Source organism: Coturnix japonica, chromosome Z (assembly GCF_054131305.1).
Source record: "Coturnix japonica strain WE chromosome Z, WE-NBRP24, whole genome shotgun sequence".
Classification (NCBI taxonomy): domain Eukaryota; kingdom Metazoa; phylum Chordata; class Aves; order Galliformes; family Phasianidae; genus Coturnix; species Coturnix japonica.
This window is the reverse complement of record NC_140702.1, coordinates 18,781,837-18,806,392: the sequence shown is the minus strand read 5'-3', so window position 1 is coordinate 18,806,392 and position 24,556 is coordinate 18,781,837. Positions and strand designations below refer to the sequence as shown.

Genomic DNA, 24,556 nt, shown 5'->3' with positions numbered 1-24,556 from the left:
CAGTGCACTCATTTTGGATGAGGGATAAGTTTCGAAGTAATTTCTTAATTGTTAACATGGGTACTAAATAACTTCAAGAAAGTGGCTAATTTTTGAAGGTATTTCAGCTCCCAGCATTCTGTAATCAAATAGATTAATTTGTTGTTAAAATAATTTGGTACTTTTGTGTGTCCTGCATGATGCACACAGTAACGTCGCTGCGTATACAAAAGCACTAAGACAGTTTTTCAGGACACTATTATATACATTTATTTGCTGTTTAATTTCATTTAGTTTCAGTAAGTTGTATTTTTTATGGTTCCTTTGCAGTCTTAAGTATTTGTGTTTTTTTCTGATATTTATCAGTAATTTTTGAAAAAATACACATTAGTTATGTTTTGCATACCTGCTTGTAGAAATCTTGTAATACTGTGTTTTACTAAATGTAGTCACTCTGCTTTAAAACCTTTTCTTAAAAGAAAAAGTAGAAAAACCCATTTGTGGACAAGAAATTTCCTATGTCAAGCTTTCTTCTTGTAATTAACAGAATTATTGCCATGTGTGGAGACTATTACATTGGTGGACGTCGCTTTGCTTCACTCTCAGACCTAATTGGTTATTACAGTCATGTGTCCTGTTTATTGAAGGGGGAAAAGTTGTTATTTCCAGTAGCACCTCCAGAGGTAAGTAGTAAAAATTTTATAGTAATATTTTTAAGAGCCATTGATTTAAATGCTGTTAGCCAGTATTCATAGTTTTCTGTGAAAAGCTTCCCCAAATTCCACATATACATGACATATATGGTAAATATGAGGAGTATATAAATGCATTTTTACTGATGCAAAGTAACAATTAAAGAGGTGTCTTTACTGAAAAATTGTGGTGAGAAAACTTGTTATTATGTATCACTGGTATCTCTGAAAGCAGCAATGATGTCAGTAAGCAGGTAACAAGAAAGTCCGCAGTTCTTGGCTAGTAATGTACGTAATTTCTTGGCTTGTGGTATCCTGTGTATCTGACAGAGATTTCTAACTAATCATCTTTTAGATAACAAAGGATACTGAAAGTGTGGTTTCTTTCAGGTGCTCATTCTTATAGCAGTTATTTAAACCATGCAAACTGTACCCCTAAACAAAGATGTTTGTGATACTTAAACTTCTGTAAGTTTCACTACATGGAAGAAAGTCTAGAACTACACTTTACATAGAAATTACCCTATCAGTTACGTAATTTGAAGATGGCTGTTACCTGTCATGCTTCAAAGGCAAATGAAATGAGAGCTTTAGAAGCCAGCTATATTAATTATGTTTTGCTGTAGTGGTTTTGAGCTTGGAAAATTTAACATTGATAGGAGGGATATTAGTGACAGGTACAAGAGCTTTTCTTAAGACACTTGGAAGTGTTGGAGAGAAATACTAAATAAAGTTTTATCTTTGCTCTCATGTTGAACTGTAGCCTGTGGAGGACAGGAGGAGAGTTAGAGCAATTCTGCCTTACACCAAAGTGCCGGAAACAGATGAAATAAGGTATGTTTTAATAATAAGTTGTGAATTTCTTCAAGTATTTATAAATACTAATAATTTAAGACATATATTCATGTGCAAGATGAATATAATGCAAGGTTATTTTTTCCAGACACATCTTAGATTTAATAAATGGTTAGATTAAGGAATGATGGATATAGCAGTAACACTTTTTTTTTTTCTCTGTGTATTTGCTTTGCATTAATTGTAAGGAATTAGAGCAACGAACTAAAATTAGTAATGTTACGTTTCTGAAGTAAGATTTGCAAAGACTTTTTATAAGGAGTAGATTTGTGTGTGAAGGTGTTCTATTCAAAAGTATCTCGTGTGTTTGAGCTAAATGGCTTTTTTTTCCAGAACTGCCTGCAGAAGTAGCTGATAACAGATAAGCATTTTAGGCCAAACCAGTCCTGATTGCTGGAAACATAATGCAAATATTGATTACTTATAAATTTAAGAATAGCATATTTAGTGCCTTTGTTTGGAAATAAGATAAGGCAGCAGTGTTAAAAACAACAAGAACAAAAAACTTGTTCTTTAATGCTGTAGCCTGTATTTTATAGGTGACTGTTGGTTGCAAAGGTCTGACTGATTGTCTGTAGTATGGCGGAAGAATTATTCTTGCTTCCCATCTAATTTCCCTCATAACTTCAGAAATTCTGTACTGAGTGAATGATATTTAAATGTATAATATCTGGTAATCTTAACATTTTACTTATTTGTTGCACTGTTTGGGAATATTGGCCTAAGATAAAGTTGGACTTATTATTAAAGTTGCAAAGATGATCTTTGCAGATACCTTGAAAGCAGACTATTCTCTTTCCTAAAAATACAGAAAAAAAGTGTATCCTTTTTTCTTGATATCCTCATTGGGATCAAAAGGTATCCCAAAGCTTGCAGTGCATTCCAGTCTGACCTCCTTAAAGAATATTATGAGAATTTTTATCATTGAGATGATTATTTCCTAAGAGGTGGAGGAAAAGTCGGTAGGAATTGTGTGTATTTGAAGTAAGACTTCGTACAACCTGTACAAATAAAAATATCAGTTGAGTCCAGGAAGTGCCTTACTGCATGTAGCAACCTACAGGAAAAAAGCATTTCGTTCCTTTCCTCCATAGTTCAGGTCTTAGAGAATCATACTTTTTCCCCCTCTTGTAACATACGAATGAAATGCAGAGTTCTGTGCTAGGCTTTTGAGATGTGCTTGGTTGAAACAGTTCTGTTCCTGGTATAGCTGCAATCAGATTCCTCAGTTTATTCTAGATCAAATTGACTTGAATACACTTGAAGATAGCATTTGACTGAATCATAATTTAAAATTTCATAAATACTGACCACAACATTATTCTTAGTATTTTAGGGTTAATTTCTGCCTGTCCTTCGCACATTAACTTACAGAGTAGTTCTTTGCAATAGGGCTGATATGATCAACGTACTGGAAATCACTTGTTCTTAAAATTTGGATCCATTACAATCTGAATTCATTCCCTATTTCATTAAGGCTTTTTTTGTTTTTTCGTTTGCTTTGTGCTGTTCAAAGGCTTTTCTGTTAGCTTATCTCAAATGAGTTACATTTTCTTTGAAATTTGCTATGTAATTTTGGGCTGGATTTATAGTTAATGAATGAGCTTATTGATATTTCCTGTATCCCTGATTTGTCATCTAACTTGACTAAGAAGTCCTGTTGTGCTGCGCTGAAATGTTCTCATATGACCTGAGTTTGTGATAACACTCAACTTAGCCTAACTTTCAGTAATGAGTCTTCTTGGGCATCTCAATGCTATTTATTTATGCTTTCTTGTAGCTAATTGCATGGATGTTCTCATAGCTATTCTGTACTCTGTAGCACTTGTTTTTGTATATGCGAACATAAATAATTGTTACGCCACAGACTTTTATTATAAGTTTTATTAAACAATATTAAAGAGTAAGAAACGTTATTTTCATATAGACTAATAATGGAGTATTTCATTGTTTTCATGTTTTTTATTTGATAAAAGAGAAATGTTCCTATATTCTAATTCAGTTGTGGTGTTAGTTCTGTTCTGTGCATGCTTAAAGCTTAACTCACTTCCAAGTTAATGGAATTGAAGTATGCATTGGATTTTGAATGTAAATCAAAATATAAATATTCATATATGATAACTGTGAGAAAAACATGTGTGCATGCTTGGGATATCAATTGATATATTTTCACATGCAGTTTATCTCAAGTGTTTTGCTGAAAGAATACTCAATAATTCTTTGTCTTCATTTAAGTTTTTATTATGAGTCTGTTTCTAACATTATTCTTACTGTAACTCTTCAGTTTCCTTAAAGGAGACATGTTTATTGTCCATAATGAATTAGAAGATGGCTGGATGTGGGTTACAAACCTTCGGACAGATGAGCAAGGTCTTATTGTGGAAGATCTGGTAGAGGAAGTGGTAAGTAATTTTATACTCAAGTTCCTTAAAAATTAGATATGTACACATACACGTGGTAAATAAAAATTGGTAAAACGCTGGAATGCATCTAAACCAGTGGCACTGCTTCATTTCTAGTTATGTGCTTTTCTAAGCCTAGTAATTGAATCTAACAGTTTTAAAATAGTGTAACAGACCTGTAAGCATAATAAAGTATTAAAAAAGCTCTTATTCACATATTGTCCAAAGAAATACAAATGAGTGGTACTGCAGATTTACTGAGCAGTTTCCTAAACTTAGCAGTCTTGATAAACAATCTGGTGGTTATTTAGTTGCATTTGGGCTTTGTTTGCTATTCACAATCTGAACAGAATGCAATTTTGCATTGTAGCAGTTGGGTAGTTTTTAAGGCTGATACACAGAAAGTGTACCAGTGAATTAACTGTAGCTAGACAGGTAGAACTCAAGAAGTTAACAATGTGACCTGCAGATAATTGAGTTACTGCAAGGGAAAAGAGGGTGTAAAGGATGTTTTAAATACTAAATAAATAAGAGCTTTTTTTTAATTATTTTTTTTTTTTTTTAACTGCAGCATTACTTTGGAATCCTGATAATGTTTCCTTGTGAAGTCTCTGTATTTTTGCTAATAGCATATTTACTTGCAGCTGCTTTTCAGAGATCCATGTTACAGTGTGGCAGCAGTGCTAGAATATCCAACTGCAGTCTTCTATGTCCTTGATTAAATTAACCTTAGGAAAGCTGAGTTGTAACATTTGTCTGCATTGAAGGACTTGAAAGATGACAGAAAGGATTGTCTTAAAGAACATATTTTGGCTGAATTTCCACTTAGAGAATGAAGAGGAAAATTCATTTTCCTAGAACTTCAGTAAGCCCTTTTGGTTCAGAAGTATCATCGTTTTTGTTTGTTTGTTTTTTAACAGAAGGTCTTACCCTATGAAGTTTAATTTCTGAACTAACCTTTACTATTGTCATGCACTTAATATGTCAATTTTCTCATTAGGGAAGAGAAGAAGATCCACATGAAGGCAAAATGTAAGGATTTTTTGTTTGTTTTTAATTAAAATATAAAATATAAACTTCAGCTATGAGGTTTCCTGGCTTTTGGAAGGGTGAACAGAAGATGCTTATTTTTTGCCTTAGAATTTTTTTCTGTTTCAGCTGCTGAAGATGCATAGAAAATAGACATTATTAAAGTCTTGTAATAGTGATATCTATTGTTAATAGGTTAAAATCTTCAGTAAATCTTGTATGATAATGTTCAGCCAAAATATGCACAGTGGAGTGAAGGCAGTGTTTGTCTTAGAGATATCCTTATTCACAGCTACTCAACTGCAGATGCTGGAGACAGAGCAAAGTACCAGTAGAATGATGGTGTAATAATTGCATCTGCATTATCTCTGTCTAATAACTCTTAAAAGTGAAAAACGAAGGCTGTGTGGTAATTGTGCCCTTTCCTTCAGTATTAGAAAACGTTTGTTTGTTGGTTTGTTTTTTTTTTGTGGAGTGGATACGTTTCAGGCTTATCTCTGTAGTGTTTCAGCAAACTGCTGATAGTTACATTGTTTTCAGTACTACAAACCAAAGCGAGTTTCAGAAAATCTCTAGGCTTGGCTTGGCTGTGTTGTCTGTTCTGTTTCTGTTTGCTTCTGGTAACTGCAACTGCTGCTTCCTATCTCTCTTGCCCTCTTCGCGGTCTCCAAGAGACTTATCTTAATTGGCAAAAAAACATTACTGATATTTAGTTTGCTTACTCTTTCCTAACGTTCTGCTAGTCAGTTTGGCACTAGGGAGCTTTCAAAAATACAGGAACATCTATTAATTTGTTAAGAAATCTGTAATAAGTGCTTGGAGGTTGACTCTGTCTACAGATGTTTGCAGTACTCAGAGGAGCTCTGGGGATACAGCATTCCTTCAAATATTCCAGTAGCAAGAAAAATTCCTCTAAGTCTTGTACAGAAAAAAAAGATTTAGAAATAGAGCTCATTTTTAATGCATGAGAGTCTTCTGCTCCGTACCCTGCTCAATGTGAATGTAATGAACTGTAGGCCTTATTTTTAGATTTCCTTTAAAGGACAGAATGAGATCTTAAGTTATAGCACGTGATGCGCTGAACCTAAACTGTAATGTCAGTTCTTTGATTGCTGGTATCAGGCTGAGGCTAGACAGAGGCTACTGAAATTTCTTAGGATGTTGGTCTTACACAGGGCTCTGCAGAACGTAAACGATTCTGCATTAAAGCAGTTTTTATTCAGAAAAACCTAGTTTTTATTTCCACAGCTTCAGACAAAATTAGTTCAATTTATTATTATTATTATTATTATTGTTATTATTGTTGTTATTATTATTATTATTATTGTTATTATTATTATTATTGTTATTATTGTTATTATTATTTTTCTTTACTGGGTTTATCCTCCTTTATTTGTCCTGGATTCCATGATTTGGGGAAATTCATGTATGGTGTTGACACTGCATAGTGCCTATTAAGTTTGCTACCCTTCCCACACTGTTTTTCTTTGTTTTCAAATCTTTAAATGCAGTCAGATTTGAACATCGACTCCCACGTGTTGGACATTTTTTCTTGAAAATAACTTAGGTGCCTGTTAATCTTACCTTTTTCGTGCTGTTGGTGTAATGGTAGCATTGAGTAGCATAATCTTCTCATCTGTTATGCATTAGGTCTTTTAAAATAGAGATCAATTCATAGGTGCCAGAGCCTTGGATGTCACCACAATGAAAAAGAGATCTTGCTTTCTAATTTTTCTCTTCATCTTTGTTAAGATGGTTCCATGGGAAGATCTCCAAACAAGAGGCGTACAATTTGCTGATGACAGGTACTTGTATTTCTGATACAGTGGTAGTTAAGTAGTGCAAAGCCATTGTCTGTATTGTGTGACAAAACCTGTGGGTTTTTGTGTGTGAATATATGATTGTCCTTGATCAGATGCTGCAATTGTTACTAAAGTAGAATACTACACTAGAAGAAAATGCTTCAGACTATGAGTGTTAAACATATTTAAATTCTTAATTACAGCTTATTTAATAATCTCAGTTGAAGTAATGAAATACTTTTTGATTAATAAATAAACTTTAAAAAAAAATCAGGTTTTCTCAGGAGAAAGTATTGTTTTAGAAAAACAGTAAAGGTTTTTCAAACCTTTTCAAAGAGGAAATTCTTACTGAAATGAAAACATCAGTATTTCTGACCTTTACTGTAAAGTAGTATACTTAATACGTAAGAAAAATGAATTTTTGAGAACAAATTATCAAACTTTCTAATGGTGTTATGTAGGTAGGTTGCAATCTACAGCTAAACTACTTTGTATTAACTTTGTTATGGTAGTTCTACTGCATCTGATTTGGGATCACTCTTGGAACTTGGCTCATTAACTTTGTATCTCTTTTAAGTAGAGAGTTGTTGCTGGTTTATGCAGAAGTTGATGAGTGCTTGTAAGTAATGCTACCAAAAACAAAAGCAGTAAATAACACTATGAAATCTTTTCAGTTGGTCAGGTGTGCAGTTTTCTTGTGAGACCTTCAGATAATACACCTGGTGATTACTCACTTTATTTTCGGACCAGTGAAAATATTCAGCGGTTTAAAATATGTCCAACAGCAAACAATCAGTTTATGATGGGAGGCAGGTATTATAATAGGTAAGTTACTGTGGTAACAAGAATTGTGTTTATGTTATGTTCATGAAAGGTTTCTGTATCTTATTCCTGATAGATGTCAACTGGTATAAGACTGTTTTTCTTAACAGAGTGCAAAAAATTTTGCTTAGGTAGCTTAATAGTTAAAAACAAGAAAGTTATTGAGGACTCTGCATAACTTTTGTGGGTTTTATTTATTCATTTAATTTGAAGTGCTCTTGTGCAAAGAGTTTCTTCAGTCTATAAACTGTAGATCATGTGGGTCACGTGTGGAAGTGTGATAAAGAGAATGCTGTGTTGCCTTGGGAGCTACTGTTTGTAATGTGAGTTCTTCTCCATTTGAAAGAGGAATATGAAGGTGTTAGTTTTATCTGAGATGTTCCACAGGAATTTCAAAGTGTGAATAAGAGAAGTGGTTATTTATAGGGAAAGGGAAAAATGTTTTCTTCGTTGGAAAAAAAGTTACTAAATAGCATTGTAATATGTGAGGAATACTTTGGTAGGAATTGCAGATGGCACCATTTAGAATGAGGAAACTTGGAGTGCATTTATTTTGCCAATGGTATAACAATACAATAATCTTTAAAAAAATAAATTAAAAGAAACAATGATATATATTTCTAATTTTCTTTGAAGCTGTCAGTCCATCACTGATAATCATACTGTTTGGAAAGGTGGTAATGTGCACGCACTGTTTGAATATGGGAAAAACATTGGCACGTTAAGCAACAAAATAAAATGTTCTGCAGAGTTCAGCATAGTATTGGTATTCATAGCACATTAACATGATATATTGTATTAGTAAATTCTTGTTGCTACAAACGAGATTTTTGATATTTAACACCAAGGGTTTTTTTTCTGTGATTTGAATGGAAAAGCAAATTCTTTCACAGGAAAAGCTAACAAGTTTAATATTAAAATCCTGTTTTTCTTACTGAAACAGCATTGCTGACATCATTGAGCACTATAGAAAAGAACAAATTGTTGAAGGATATTACCTTAAAGATCCTGTTCCAATGCAGGTAAGATTTCATTTCTCAGCATTTGCTGAAGATCTGATCATCATCAAATCTATTTATAATATAAGAATGTATGTTTCTTTAGTTCATGTCTGTTCACTTACCCAAAGTTGTCCTGTAGTCAGCAGAAAATAAGATAACCTGTGTTTGTGCCCTGAAGAATTCAACCTCTGACCTGTGCCTCCAGCTTTGGTCCATGGCTGCTGTTTAGTGATGTGTCGAGGGAAACCACAGTACACTCCAATCTATAGTGTCTGGTATTTTTCTCCTCCTAGAGGAAACATATTACAATTGCAGGGCTTATTCAGGAGCATTCTTGCCCTTTCACAGAAGGTCATTCTATCCCGTAATTTTCTGTCAGTTGGCTCACTAAGTTAGACATATTAAAATCATTAATTTCTCCTCATACCATTCCTTCTTATCATTACTCTGCTGTGACTTGATCCAGTGCAAGCTCATCTGTCCTGAATATGATGGACGAGAACAGCCATATTATTAGTCTAAATGGTGTCATGATATAGTATAAAATATTTATTTTTTTTAAATAATTAACAGAAATATCCTTGATGTTCTGTGATGCTGTAAATGGGTGATGAGACTCTGACATAGCTGCTCAGAGAAGCTCTGAGTGATCCATCCCTGGAGGTATTCAAGACCAGGTTGGATGGGGCCCTAGGCATCCATATCTGGCAGGGGGTTGGAATTGGGTGGGCTTTAAAGTCCCTTCCATCCTAAGCCATTGTATGTTGACTCTGTGATAACATCTGTGTCATCTTTTGTGGTAGGCTGGCTCTAGTGAGCAGGCAAGCACCTGCAGAGCTGACTTTTTATTCCTTTATCCCATGGAATGGGAGAGGATTAGGAAGAGGATCAGGAAGAGAAGGGAAAACTCCTAGATTGAGACAAATTTTTAGCAAAGAATATAGCAGAAAAAATACACAGTTCCTGTGATGCAAAGGCAGTCACTCACCACTGCCTACAAGCAGACTGTTGCCCAACTGGTATCTGAACAACAGTTGCTGCAGAACTCAATCAGCAGCCATAATTTTAATGTCATTTAGGTGTTACATTGCATTCAGTGCCCCCTCAGTTAGTTCAGGCCTGCTGTTTTAGCCATATCCATGTCCAGCTTCTTTTCCATTCCCAGGCTCCTCACTGTGAGGTGAGTGACAGAGACTCCCTTGATTCTGTGCAAGCACTGCTTAGCAGTAAACAAAACACTTGTGTGTTATCAACCCTATTTTGGCAAAATAGTCTTCTGTCTTCTATTGATAAGTATCAGCAGATACAACTTCCATGTTGCATCTTTCCAATCTTTCCTTTATTGTTGATTGTCCTGTGCCACTGATGCTCCCCAATTGTTTGCTGGTGTTAACTTGAGCTCAGTAACGTGGTTGGGACAAATAGTAAATGGCGTATCTGGAGACTCATCGTTGAAGGCTTTGCTAGTAAACTTTCTTCAATTTTTTTTTCCTTTTATTTTTTTTTTTACTATATTTTCCCATGAGATTACTTCATTTGCTTTTAAATTATTCATGTTTGTTACTTGAAAAAAAGTTCAGAAGTCTACTACTTGACTTTACAAATCTTAAAGCTTTGTGTGATTTACCCTTTTTTGGTTTCATGTTTCTTCTTCCTTCTGTTGTTTTTCTGTTACAGTTTTACCCAATTATAACATACAAATTTTAACAACATTTATGAGAAAGTATGCAATTTTGTGAGCGTGTCAATTTTAATTGTGATATGCACCATTCTTGTAGCTTCAGAGAAAGTTATTACTCTGTCTTAAAACCTTTGGTAGAAATAGGTGTAAATTTCGAGACTTTCACAAGTTTTACAAAAGTTGCTGTGAGAGATGCTGCTTTCTATTTAATTAGGAAAGCACAGGTGGTACCTCATCAAATTTGGTTTGTATTCTTTAATAATTCTGATCCGATCATTCCATAGAAAATAGTTAATGCATTTCTAGTGAGTATCTAGTATTAAAATTTCATGCATTTTAATACAGCAATGTAATACATAATACTAAAGAGTTTGTTAGTAAGATGATCTCGGTTGCAGCCTTCAAAGTATGTGATTTTTTTTTTTTAAATAGCAGTTTCTGAACTTAAAATACGTTGTTTTCTTCCTTCTTTCCTAGCACCAAGAGCAAGTGTTCAATGATACATTGGATGGAAAAGAAATTTACAATACAATTCGTCGCAAAACTAAGGATGCTTTCTATAAAAACATTGTCAAAAAAGGCTATCTTCTGAAGAAAAGTGAGTTCTGCTTATGGCTTTTTTTCTGTGGAACAAACATGGATGCATGTTTGGTAACTTATTACATAAAACTAGTACTAGAAAGGACAAAGTAGAAGCGAAAAGATAGAGAAAATGTGTGAAGAGTGTGAAAAAGTCTGATAAAAAGTATGGTAACCAAAACTGTGTGTTTTACTTGAAGCTCATATTTTTTCAGACAGAATAGATTGAAGCAAGCTAGGAGGATATAAATCTGATCATTGCAGATCAGAGCTATTTTGTTATTCCAGGCTACGCTGCATATTTTAAATCTTAAAAGTACTGTTTTATCTATAAGATACATAGGGACTTTTTCAGGGTTATATCACTGGTACCATCAGCCATAATTAATTTTAGCTAGAAGAGAAAATGAGATACTTGAAAATGCAAACAGGAGTGCTGTGTAGATGTAGAGAGGTGCCCATAGCCACATATGGAACAAATATAATCTATCTGCCATCTAGTGGACAATGTAATAACTGGATGGTAGAGTCGTGTTTTCAAAACCACACTGCTAGTGTGGTGAGTTCATCATATTCAAACTATAAAGATAAATCTGCATTTATTTTATTTTATTTTTCTAAAACATATTGTGTCATATATGAATTAGTTCCAGGAAGATCTAATCCATTGGAGGTCAGAGATTAATTTCTCTGAATGAAAAATGAAAGTTGACAATTTGGTGGATAAAAGCGTGTGATTCTAATTCAGATCTGCATATAATGTGTTCCCATCTCTGCTGTTCAGTCATATTTTTTATGGTGCTTTGATGTTCCTACTGCAAATTGCTCAGAGTTCAGGAGTAGCGTTCTCTTGTCTAGAGCCTGTTTCCTAATTAAAAGTTATTGGAATAAAATGGGATCGGTGAATCAGGACATAAACTGTTAACTGTACAGATACCAAGTCAACCTATTCATGTGTACACAGTGTCCTAGCAGCTTGTATGCACTCGCATATGCAGTCTTGATGAAATTAAGATGTTTAAAGAACTAATTGCAACCATATGTAAAACTGTGGTGATAGTCTGGATTTAGCTATATGTTGCACAAAATTGAGTATATATGCTTATATATATATGTGTATATATATACTGATATGTGTGTGATTGTCACATCCTGCCCCTAAAGGGAGGGAACTGATGACCAGATTCATGAATGCCCCCGGTTAGGTTATGGTAAAATGATGCATAGGAGGTCCACATTCAATCATCCATTTTCATGATAACCTACATGCTACAATTATCCTCAAAATACTGGCACTCTAATACTTAGAATCTACGTTAAACCATCCAGATAAACTATATGATATTAAAGAACCAGAATAACATTAGTACTTAACAATTTTGACTTATCTCATGAAGTTGTTACAGATTTTAGGAAACTTAATTTTATGAGAGAAAAATAATGAAAAGGTGAAACTGAGGAAAACAGACAAGGGGTGAGAGTCAGAAAAATTGACAGGAAAAGGATTGGTCACCAGACTGTTCAAAAGGTCTCTTTCAAAGAGTTCCAGTGTCAGCCTGCAGTGCTGAAGAAGGGGTGAGGGGAGGGTGTGCACTTGGCCAGAGGTTATAGTCTTGAATCAGCAAACAGTAATGATGACCATTGACAATATGAAGATGATGACTCACGGGGGTCCCTTTCAGGTGTCTTTTTAAATCAAATACACCCAGCAGGTCAGAAAGTGTTTTTTGTTGGTCTTCTACAGTGACTAGCTATGCCATTATAATAGTGATTAGCTAAATATCCTTCTGTTTGATGCTTGACAGAAACAGCTCTGCTTTGTTATCTGAATTTACAAAATTGATGTTTTATTTAAAACAATTACAACTTCTGGCTTTACTTTCCTACAGGTAAAGGAAAAAGATGGAAAAACTTATACTTTATATTAGAGGGAAATGATGCCCAGCTTATTTATTTTGAAAGTGAAAAACGAGCCACAAAACCCAAAGGACTAATAGACCTTAGCGTGTGTTCTGTGTATGGAGTACATGACAGCTTGTTTGGCAGGTAGGATGCTGGCCCATAATTCTTGTATGTGCAGCAGGAGACTTGACTGTTAGTTTCAGACATGCACAGTGCAAATGCAACTTGTTGCCAGTGAGCTGGCTTGTATTGATTGCAGTTATTCATTCATATTCATACTAGTAACTGTTCCTAAACTAATTGAAATTAACGATTTTGGTATTTCAAGTTAAAGGTTTTTTTTGTGAAATAAGGTGTAATCATTCAAGCTTTTTGTGTTATTGTATCTGAATATTAAGCATAATAATTGTTTCATGTTTTGTGATAGATACGTGAGAAATGATGAAATAATGCTGAGGGTTTTGACCAGATAGAATCAAGAATTGAGAAGATTAAGGGTTTTGTCAATGCTGAGACATCATTGTACCTTTGATAGATATTTGAAAGCTAACTTGGATAGGCAGAGTTTATAAAGAGTTTTCTATTTAAGATGAGTATCCCAAATATTTGGCATTTTTATTCCAACCTTTTTTTTTTTACTCAAAAATTCTAAAAATCCATGGTACCATCCATAATAAATAAACACTTGAAATTTTCTGTATGTAAGCTGGCAATTATGAAGGAAGCTTTGGTGCATATTTGTACAATGTAAAGAAGGAACAGTTTGTTTGATGACTACCTCCTAAGAAGCGCTCTGCTGTGAAACTGGGCAGTAACTGGTTCTGAATGTGGGGAGAAGGAAATGCATGGTTTCATCAACTGAAGGAAACTTTAGCTGATAGTGAGGAACTGTAGCTGAGGTAAAGTTCCTCCGATATTTTAAGTAGCTGCTATTGGAAGAAGGAAAAAAATAAGAAAAATAATCCCAAACTCTGTTTTTGCCCTTTTCTCAGAAGTACGATGAAGTTTGTAGTTTTGCTTGTTTCTTTGAGGGTAGTGATATAAAGAGCTCTAGCTCCGGTTACTTCCTGCTCTCCCCCATGCTGTGACATGGACACATTCACCAGCCAGTGAAACAGATGGAGAACAGAAGGTTGAAATTCCACTGGAAAAAGAAATGAGATTTTGTATAATGCAATGATTGGGACAGCTAGGTTTCCTTCAACATAAACTGGAAGGCTGTGAACAAAGTGTCATTTAAAATAGCTTGTAATTTAACACTTGGTAGTGTTTTTGACAAATGGATGGTGGCATACAAAATGGCCGAGACACCATAATTCCATGTACAGATTTAGAGGTGTGTAGCAAATGGTTGCTGTGTGACCCAATAAACATTTTATTGGCCATGAGTCCTGTGGGGCACATTCATGTAGGGGATTTCTTATGGTAGTATTTCCTGAAAGAACAAATCCTTCATGTGTCTTTAATTGCTTGGGAACTAATGCTGAGCCTTTGCTTGTTTTTAAAAGTTTGTGGGAATAGATTGTAGTGGCAAGTCTTTCATGTTTCAAGGTGATTACTTATGCTTTGACTGTAAGCCAGTATGCTTTCTTATACAATATAAATCAGGCATGGGGCATCCACCACCTCTATAGGAAGCCCGTGCCTGTGTCTGACCACTCTCACAGTGTAAAGAAATTTTTCCTGATGTACAGTCTGAGATTAATAAGTGAAGGTGTCTGTAAACGTTACAAAGATGAATAAAACTTTTTTTTTTTGTTCTGTTTATCTTTAAGGCCAAACTGTTTTCAGATAGTAGTTCAGCACTTTAGTGAAGAGCATTACATCTTTTACTTTGCAGGCGAAACTCCAGAACAAGCACAGGTGAGAGCTTTTGTTGGTAAATATAATTTTTAAAGTGATTTATTGCTATTTGTTGGCTTTGCAGTGTACAGTAATACTATCCTTCAGTAGCAAGCGAGTGTACCGTAAATGAGATGTGATGTGGTTAAGTTTATACTTGCAGGTATTATGATATAGTAGTAAGAGATCTAGGAGGGAAAAACTGTTGTTGGGAATCCAGTTCCTGTATTACTTGTACCTGGGGATTTTTACTTCGGATATGTTGCAGTTCTGTGGAATGAACTCAGGTTGTATCCTTTTGTACGTTTTGCAGAACACAGTTTCTGGAATAGTTCAGTACAGAACAATAATCTTCACTCCAAGACTTTTTCTTCAAGAGTATTTTCATGATGTGAAATATAATATTGTCACATCTGTGTGTGCCCAGTGACCAAATTATAAAGAATGACTATCTTCCACAGTTGTTTTCCCTGTTCCTGAATCAGTAATTTTTCATAGTTTTGGGCCATGGTTGTGCATGAAAAGTGATGTGGTTGTAAAGAGCTTAGTGCTCTGAAATCCTCTTACCAGCAGGAGAGCTCAAGTTGAGACAATGCTCTGATTTATTAAGGCTACAGTTCTGAAATACACGCGCTGTATCAGAAGTTGGGGTTTCCATTTGATTTAAATTGAATGGAATTAAAGCTCTTAGGAGCAGTTATAGTAGGCAGTATAAATTCAGTATTCTTGTAAAGCTGCACACACAGGAAAAAACAGGTATTTTTGTTAAACTGTCAAAAGTTTAAGAAGGTCACTGGGATAACATCTGAATAGTGCACTGCTGTTTATCGCACAGCTGTCAGTGCATCACCTCTGGGAAGCAGCATGCAATCATTGAGAGTATATACTTCAGTTTCTACAACCATGAACATGTAGGTTCATTTTTGTCATGTCCAGTGTTGTGAGCTCTAGAAATTGAAAGAAGAATGTGTAGAAAGCAAAATACCTTGCTGTGTTCCCTGAATGCTTCGGTTTAATCTACTTTTGATGTTGATCAACCTAACACACTGTTCACCGTATTGCTTACAGAGTACAGTTCCATTAATAGTACAGTTTTGGTCCATGTGTATCAGTTCTCATGTAGATTTGTTCTGAGAAGACCATGTTTTGCTGTGTTGTTTTTTTTTTGTTTTCTTTTTTACTGTCTAATATCTTATACAGGACTGAGTTTTGTATGTGTTAAGGAAAAAATGATTATTTTATAGTTCAGATTGTACTTTGAGAATAATCGGCAGCAGATCTTTGAGATAGTCTTCAGAATGCAATTGATCAAAACTTACATTTTGAGCTTTGCAGCAGCAATGCAGAGGATAATGGTTGTGGGACAGAAACAAGAGAAAGAAGCTGCACCTTTTCTCCTATTTTCTAAAGCTAGAACAAATACAAAGCTCTTATATTGGGAACTTTCAACTTTTTCAGAGGAGGTCTAGTTAGGCAGTGCTGCATCTTAGCAGCTTATTTATATGATAATTTAAAACAAAAAGAAAAAAAAACAAAATTTTCTGTGGTCAATTTGGTCCTAGATGACCTATTAATTTTATTTAATGAAGTGGAATCCACTCATCCATTCATTCTACTACATAAGGCTATGGGAGGACGAAAAGAGGATGTGGGATATCCATCCTTTTAGTGTTTCTCTGTTAATGCTATTTAGTTTACACTGGAATTATACACAGTGTTATGACAGGGATGCAGGTGTACTTGAGGGAAAGAAAAGCAGTGTTTGTTGTTTGTCTTGTTAACTTATTTTCTCAGAAGTAAGCAGGTCTTGCTTCATTTTATATGCCATTTGCAATTTAATGTAATACTGCTAGACTTGTAATTTGTTAAAGGTCAAACTGTCTGTGTGTACCCAATTAACAGTGTTTGATATTTCCAAAAGAGACGGTGCTTCTGATTTGCAAATCCTTAATTTAGATTTGCTTATTGAAGATAAGAATTTTGCTTTATTATTCAAACTTAGATATTTGGAATGGCATAAAACTTGAAGCTGAGGAATACTTCAGATATTTAATGTACTTTTTTAGATGTCTAGTCCGCTGCAAGAAGCTGGATCTGACTTTGCCTTATTACACTATTCTGCATCCTTCTCTCTTAGGACTGGATGAAAGCTCTGCAGATGTTTTGCAGCTTAAGAAAAACCAGTCCAGGAACATCAAACAAACGTCTGCGTCAGGTGAAGCTGTACAGATGTTAAGGGGTTTTGCTTTGCTGGGGGTAAAGCTTTGTGTTGGGCATATATATTGACAAATGAAGTTCCCTTTCAGTAGTAGTAAATTCTGCACATTCTTACATTCCTTTTTGGAGTTATGCAGAACCAGAATGAGGTGGAGGACTGATGGTTGTTTATGACTAAGTCTGTAATGATTGGACAATAAAGTATATACTTCAAGAATCCCTGATAATTCTGGATGCTGGGAACAGTGAATGTAATTACTGTGGAAAAAGAAATACATTTTCCAGGACACACAGAATTATCCTGTAGTTAGCATTAGAGAAGATTGAATGCTTCTGAAGAAAATAACTATGTTAAGTGAATTCACAGGTGAACTGGCGAGTGAAATTGGAGGCTTGCAAACTGCAAAAGCTAAGCAGCGAGGGTGGTAGTTTGAGTTAATTCTCATTAACTCAGTCTCTTAAATAAGATTTCAGATAGTTCACTTCTCATTTTCTGCAAATGTGTGGTTACCAATTGCTGTAATCTTGAGAGTCCATATTACAGACCAAGTGTTTTCATTATAGCAGGGAAATTGTTTATAATGTGTTGCTCAACATAATTCTGTGTAATCTGCTGGGAAAACACAGGGTAAGCCATTCTGCGTGGAATCATCTGTGGTTTTTACTTAAGATGCCAGGTTTTGGCTTCTGTAAAATTTTCTATGTATAGAAAAGCCAGCATTTACGAATCCTAATGTCTGTTAAAAATAAGATTAAAAAAAATAAACCCACCAGCACCAACAAAAACAAATAGGTTACATTAAAAATATGGTGCCAGAGATTTGTTTTCAGTAGTTGGTATAGCCCTTATTTGTCCCTGGTACTTGTTAAAATGTTGAACCATTAAGTCTGTTCTTTGCCCCTTCTATTAGGAAGTAATAGTTTGTAATCACTACTCATAAGTTAACATCAAACCTCCGCTTGGAGGGAAAAGAAATATTAATGTTCTTAATGCTTCTGTTTCTGCAAAAAGGAGTAAAGTTGTTTCTGTGTGTTTTTTTTCAGGTCAGCAGTCTTATTTTGCATGTAGAAGAAGCTCATACGCTCCCAGTAAAGCATTTTACTAACCCATATTGTAACATCTACCTGAACAGTGTTCAGGTAGCAAAAACACATATCAGGGAAGGGCAGAACCCTGTGTGGTCAGAAGAATTTGTTTTCGAGTAAGTCTTAGTCTTCTTAAATTCCACGCAAGATACCTTGCGTTTAAGGTTATTAATGGCATTCTATATTGCATGTGCTTTTAGATGTACTGTGTGTGTGGTTAAAGAGCAGCAGCTTTTTGCCATAAATTTGTGAGCAGATTTTCTGTAGGCAGCTAAATATGATAATATAGTAAATATAATCTGTGTCTTTGGCTGCAAATGAGAATTCAGGTTTGAAATGAGTTTACATTAAGCTTAAATGCCAGCCAACCATAGTATTAATCGAGGCTTTCTGTCTTTTCTCCTAGTGATCTTTCATCTGATATTAATAGATTTGAGATCAGTCTTAGTAACAAAACAAAGAAGAGTAAAGATCCGGATATATGTAAGTATTTTTCTTTAAAAGCTTTATGTCTGTGGGATTCTTTGTGCACTTTCCATGGCTCTTGTGAAACATTATCACAAGAGAATTAAGTGTATTTTTATGCCGCACTACTGTGTCTGTATGTTTCAGATGTCTGCTAATTGTTTTGCATTCATGTTTTTACAATAACTTGCATGATTTTTAGTACTAAAATGCTCATTAATCCAGTCCTGAGTATCTGCTGGCTTTCCTAGCTGTTCTTTAGCATAGCTGTTATATGATGTGTAGTGACTGTTCTCACGAAAAAGGAAGACTGAAATAGTCCACTCGGTAAAATACTGTTTCCCTTAGTTAACTTATTTGATCTGTTTTATTTATGCATGTGTGGAATTCCTTGTTAATATTTCTGGGAATGAGGTAACGGAGCAAATGTATTACTTCATTTAAAAATGAATCAAAAATACCTTGGAGAGTCTTCAGTCTCTTGTTAACTAGACAACTGTATCTTCAGTAGTCGCTATGTTTCTGTGCATGCCAGCAAGTTAATGGCAAGCTGGTAAGGCAACATCAGCTTTATAGAGAAGACTCATTTTGAAAAGCATGGCTTCTGAGCTCTTTTGTATTAACAAACAACAACAACAAAAGATCAATTTCCTTCACACACATAATGTATTTCAGACTTGTTTTCCTAGTCAAGCTATCATTTGCTGTCTTGCTTCTGTAGGAGCTTCAGCCCCTCCTTGTTTGTTGCAGTCAGTGCAGAACTACCCCACCCACCCTCAGTTTGTTCCAAGAACTTTTCTTTCCTATTGTGTTCAGACCTGCCTGTTTTAAAGCCTGGCATTGTACTTAGAGTCTATTGCAGTTGTTTCAGTTTGCACTTGTTTCATTACCAGTCTGTTATCTGCACCTCTCTGTTAATTCTGTGATTTCTCAGAGAAGAGATTTATATGGAAATTGTGACAGAAGTAGAATTACTACTCAGATTGAATGCTCCTGCAGAACCCAGTTCCAGATTCCAGAATGCAATTCCAAAACTCTGTCCTTCCTCTGACTAGAAAAATTCTTCTATAATAGGAGGAAAAAAAGATGTTGTCCCTCTGACAGACAAGGACACCTTTAATCACAGTTCATGTTCTTGCACTCTTCTTACATTTACTTGAGTAGAAAAGTCATTATCTAGCTACCCCAGTGGTTCGGTCAGTAAAGGAACCATTGCAATGGTAACTCATGAGTTGAATGTTTTAATTTCTTTCAAATTATTTTTGTCGTTCCCTTCTTTGTCCAAATTAAGGAGATTATGTTGGCTTTGGATGCATCCAGCTGCTGGGAGGTGGTAGGAGGTTTTATTTGGGGTAGAATTACCTGGCTGCAGTTAGCTCCCCTCGCAGCATAACTCAACAGTAATTTAATTTGGGGATGAGGATTAGACAAAGTCCAGTTGAATTAGTATGCATCTCTGCACTATTAAAAATGGAAATAAATGAACAACACCAGATTTTATCTGACATACCAGGATGTATTGCCGGATGTATTGCTGGAATAACACATGTGAGCTCTAAAAGCAAAAATCAAGATAATCCATTTCTTCTATGAACGTTTTGCTTGCCAGCCACAGTTGCTAAATGTGGCTTGCTCTGAAATGGGAACCATGTGACTCTGGTACTGTTCTTCTTCCCCATTATTTGGTAAAGTCAGCTTTCCTGCTTATTGCTTCTGCTGTAGTAAGCATCTTGAAGGCCCAATAATCTGTATGGGTCTCACTGCTCTATTTCTTCCTGGGTTTCTTTCAGTTTAAATACTAAAATAAGAGCATGAAGGCTGTTTTTCAGTATTTTCAAATGTTTCATGAATTCTCAAGTTTTTGACCTGGATATTTGTTAGAAGTAATCAATAATTATTGTAGTACTCCTGCCTTGTAGAAGTATTTTACCAGTTTAACCAAGGAGTTTAGTATTATTTCTGTTCAAACCTGTTTTGTTTCTCTACCAGAGAGGAACCAAGTAACTTGTGCAAGGATTTATTCATACGAGTATATATTAATGCCTTAAAAACAGGCATGAAAAAAATACAATAAAGGTCTAGTACTTAGACTTTGTTTGCTGCTACTGAAAACTGAGATGCTCAAGTTTAATTAGACAGTTGAAGCAGTCAGTCTGTCAGGGCAATACCACACACTATTGAACTGTACTGGTAGTTGTGGTTTGGTTTCAAGGCCAGGTTGGACGGGGCCCTGGGCAACCTGATCTAGTAAAGGTGTATGTTTGGTGGCCCTGCCAGGCAGGGGGGTTGGAACTACATGATCCTTGAGGTCCCTTCCAACCCAGGTCATTCTGTGATTCTGTGTGGTTCAGCACCGCAATAGTTGGTTAATTTCATTTATTTAATGATGGAAAGACTAAATATTATTTACAAAGGAGGAGGTCAGCACTTGCAGGCAAGTCTGTAAAACACAATGTTAGCCTTTGTTTTTCATTCTAAGCCTGGTTCTTATTTGCAGAAGAGCTACAGGTTGGCTTTGAAGCTGGCAGCAGAAACAGAATTCAAAACAAAACAACAACAAGAAAAGGAAAACAGTTTGGAGTACTGTAATGTGAGCAAAGTACTGTCACTACAGTGATAGTAAGAAGAAAGCAGCGATGCTATCAGCCCAAGACTGGTTAAAAAAAAAAAGATTACAGTGAATTTTGAACACTTGATCTGCTTTTATTTTCTGGATGCTGCCAGGAGTTGCAGTATAGCACTTAATTTATCTGCTCCTTGGGTGTTACAAAGGAAACAATGACAGTATCCGTGTGGCATTCTTGAATGCATGCTTATGCATTACTCACAGGCTGCTTTGTATTTCCACTTCACAGGAATGTTCTGAACCAGTGAATAGAGACCTTGCTAATTTATTGATGGCAAAAATATTGATTGCTGCTATTAATACTCTTGGTGAAACAAGATGGCATGTGATGGAAATAGTTATTTTATTTGATGTCAACACTATTTTGCTAGAGGTAAATTAATGGAATAATGCTTTGTTTTGTTTTTTTCCCATAGTATTTATGCGCTGCCAATTAAGCCGGTTACAAAAAGGACATGCAACAGATGAGTGGTTTCAACTCAGTTCCCACGTACCATTAAAGGGTATTGAGCCAGGATCTCTGCGTGTTCGGGCGCGATATTCTATGGAGAAGATCATGCCAGAAGAGGAGTACAGTGAGTTTAAAGAGGTATAAGTTTATTTAACTTTCCTTAGTTCACTTGTCAAAACTCACTTTGTTGCCTGAGACAGACTTTTGAAAACAGTTTGACGCAGTTGAATTGTATTTGTAGTGACATCTGTTTTACTATCGATATGACACCAGTTTATACTGAATAGCTACAGTAGTTTCTGAATTTTATAAGCTCATTTTTTTTTTGTTCTTTCAGCTTATACTCCAGAAAGAACTTCATGTAGTCTATGCCTTATCACATGTTTGTGGACAGGATAGAACGCTGTTGGCTGGCATTTTACTGAAGATTTTTCTTCATGAAAAGCTTGAGTCCTTGTTGTTACGAACACTAAATGACAGGGAAATAAGCATGGAAGGTACTGTATTGCTTACACTGATGCTTATTGAAACTGTGGGCAGATGGGGAGGAGGGGGCTGTGGTGTCCTCCTTTTTGTCATCTCTGTTTACAACATATACTGAAACAGAAATGCAGCAGTTCTTTCCTGTGCTCTTTATTGTCTTTCTCATCCCTTCAATTCGCTCTTTGTTTTTTCTCTCAGATGAAGCTACTACCTTGTTTCGAGCTACCACGTTAGCAAGTACGCTTATGGAGCAGTATATGAAAGCCACAGCAACACGTTTTGTTCACCATGCACTGAAAGACTCGATATTAAAAATAATGGAGAGCAAGCAGTCCTGTGAGGTGATACCTTGAACTATGCTTTTGAACTTCCTGGTTTGTTGAGACAGTTATCTACTAGCTGTTGCATTTCATATTTGGATTAAACATTGCCTTTAGAGACAGTGATTTATCTCTCAGAACAAAGCTTCATTCATGTGATTAATACAGGATCTGAATTCATTGATTTTTTTTCTAGATGTTGCCATGACCCATTGGTATGACATATTCATGGTACCAGTTTTGAAGTGCTGCACTTTTAAACTCAAAATTTTCAAGTTAGGTATTTGTTCTGTATCTAACATGGGCTGTGCTGCAGCAGTTGCTGAGCAGCATGACCTGAATAACTTCCAGTAAGCTCAAGGTGTCATACAGGTCAAGTTTTGAACTTTAGTTCTGACTTTAACCCCCCTGATGCTTCCTACTGATCCTGCTGCTTTTTTGGGGGAGGTTTCAGGGTAGGGCTGGGTGGGAATTGTTTTTTTGTTGTTTTGTTTTGTTTTTAACATGATTCCCATAACTTCTGTGTTCTGCTGCATCTTCATTGTGGAAAGGATGGGAGTCCTCAGAATTTTGAATTCAATGATATGAAAGGGTCATGTGAATGGGTAGTGTGGAATGTCTTGGAATATTAAAGGCATAATATACTGGAACCACTGCTTATTCTGATTTCCTGGGTAACCATTGAAGCAGAAGTGGGAGTTCTGTAGGAGTCTGAGATCTCTACTGTAGCAGAATTTATAATTTACTTTGTAGAAGTTCTTGTTGTGTAATACTATGACACTGTGTTGTTCTGGTAGGAACCTGAGAGGAAACGTAACCATTTTCTCTTTTTAGTTAAATCCTTCGAAACTAGAAAAGAATGAAGATGTAAACACTAATTTGGCACATCTACTCAGTATACTTTCAGAATTGGTGGAGAAAATTTTCATGGCTGCAGAGATTCTGCCTCCGTAAGTTGGCACTTGTCTGGTTTGTTTGAACGTTCCTGCTTATGTGATTTACATTGAACCTTAAAGTGGTATTTTTATGGGTTCATCTTCTGCTACTCAGTCACAAGAGTGAGAATCAGTTGGGTCTTCAGTATTATTTGTACAGTGGAATACAGAGGGATCTAAAAACAACATTTTCAGGCATAAATGGCGCCTTTTAAAAAAGCTTCTTGCTTTTCAGGGAAAGAAGCTTAAAAATAATCAGTGTCTTCTGTCCTGAAAGAGGACAGAGGATGTTTTTAAATTAACAAGTCCTTATAATTCCTCTTCTGGGGAAGAGAGACAGAATTATTGTCAGTACATTTAAAATGTAAGCAGAGAGTAGTGGTGCCATAATGCTGTGGTTATTTCTATCAAGGAAGTGCAGAAGCTCATTTCTTTCCTTTTTTTTTTTTCTTTAAGTGCCAGTGCAACTTCTGTGTTCTTATTTTAGATCTGAACCATCTAATAAGAAGTTGATGGCACTAACAGTTCTTTTGCTGTATCGTTTGCTTTTAAAGTGAACAAACTCTTTAAATTGTAGATAACAGAAATGTTTGTTTTCTGGTAGGGTTTAAAGTTGTGTTCCTTTTAATTCATGTGATGCAGTTCCCAACACATGAAAAGCACCACGGTTTGTTCTGGAGAGGATAAATTTTGTGGTTGCTCAGACACTGAACTTGTGGAAAGAAAAGTTGCTACTGAGTTAAAAGGAGCAAAAGTAAACAATGAAAACATCAAATTTGTCCCCTTTTAATAAACATAGGTGGTTATGGAACATTAATTGCGCATCTAATGTTACCACCTACACTTATCAAATTATATGTCATTGAAAATGTTTTCCCAGATTATATATACGTACTTTTTAATGAACAGTTATAAATGGAGTTTTTACAAATACATAAACTTAAAAATTCTTAGTTAATCTGAATTTAAGTGTGTAAATTACAGGCTTGGAATTGATAGTATTTCTGCATCAGGCAGTTGGACATGATCCTTTCTGACTAGGTTTTTTTGGTTCTTTATGAGTAATTAGCCACCATTTTTACAGGACCTTGAGGTATATTTATGGGTGCTTGCAGAAGTCTGTTCAGAACAAGTGGCCTGCTAATACAACCATGAGAACCAGAGTTGTTAGGTAAGTTGTGTGTCACTGTGTTAAAAGCAATCTTTTGAAGTCTTATCTCTAACAAGCTCCAGTGTGTTTAATTCATCTTCCTCTGTGACAAAACTATTTAATACTTATATAGATCACAATGCCAAAGGTAGTTATGATACTGAGGCATGATATCCCAATTAAGGATTATGAGCTTGCAAGATTCACATTCATACAGCATTTCCAGAATAAGATGTT

General features: G+C 35.4%; 2 protein-coding genes across 5 annotated transcripts in view; one reads left to right on the top strand and one right to left on the bottom strand.

The window, feature by feature from the left end:
• RASA1 (RAS p21 protein activator 1) overlaps positions 1-24,556 on the top strand; it is a 50,034-nt gene that overhangs the window by 16,717 nt on the left and 8,761 nt on the right. For 2 of the 3 annotated variants that reach the window (XR_014939886.1, XM_015849743.3), the window contains exons 3-20: positions 527-662; positions 1,435-1,505; positions 3,811-3,928; positions 4,929-4,960; positions 6,710-6,762; positions 7,434-7,584; positions 8,525-8,603; positions 10,741-10,861; positions 12,732-12,888; positions 14,520-14,607; positions 16,724-16,801; positions 17,848-18,005; positions 18,296-18,372; positions 21,397-21,569; positions 21,769-21,928; positions 22,113-22,255; positions 23,069-23,184; positions 24,254-24,340. Coding sequence is in view for 2 of the 3 variants with exons in the window: in XM_015849743.3 (XP_015705229.2) it covers positions 527-662; positions 1,435-1,505; positions 3,811-3,928; positions 4,929-4,960; positions 6,710-6,762; positions 7,434-7,584; positions 8,525-8,603; positions 10,741-10,861; positions 12,732-12,888; positions 14,520-14,607; positions 16,724-16,801; positions 17,848-18,005; positions 18,296-18,372; positions 21,397-21,569; positions 21,769-21,928; positions 22,113-22,255; positions 23,069-23,184; positions 24,254-24,340 (1,998 nt within the window). In the remaining variant the exon portion in view is untranslated. The remainder of the gene's footprint in view (positions 1-526; positions 663-1,434; positions 1,506-3,810; positions 3,929-4,928; positions 4,961-6,709; positions 6,763-7,433; positions 7,585-8,524; positions 8,604-10,740; positions 10,862-12,731; positions 12,889-14,519; positions 14,608-16,723; positions 16,802-17,847; positions 18,006-18,295; positions 18,373-21,396; positions 21,570-21,768; positions 21,929-22,112; positions 22,256-23,068; positions 23,185-24,253; positions 24,341-24,556) is intronic. The other variant, XM_085530412.1, reaches the window with a different exon arrangement.
• Positions 8,103-24,556, bottom strand: part of CCNH (cyclin H) — a 36,132-nt gene continuing 19,678 nt past the window's right edge. The window contains exons 10-11 of one of the 2 annotated variants that reach the window (XR_014939888.1): positions 8,776-8,871; positions 8,103-8,652 (exon numbers count right to left, since the gene is read on the bottom strand). The gene's annotated coding sequence lies outside the window, so the exon portion shown is untranslated. Of the gene's footprint in view, positions 8,872-24,556 lie in introns of both variants that reach the window. The other variant, XR_014939887.1, reaches the window with a different exon arrangement.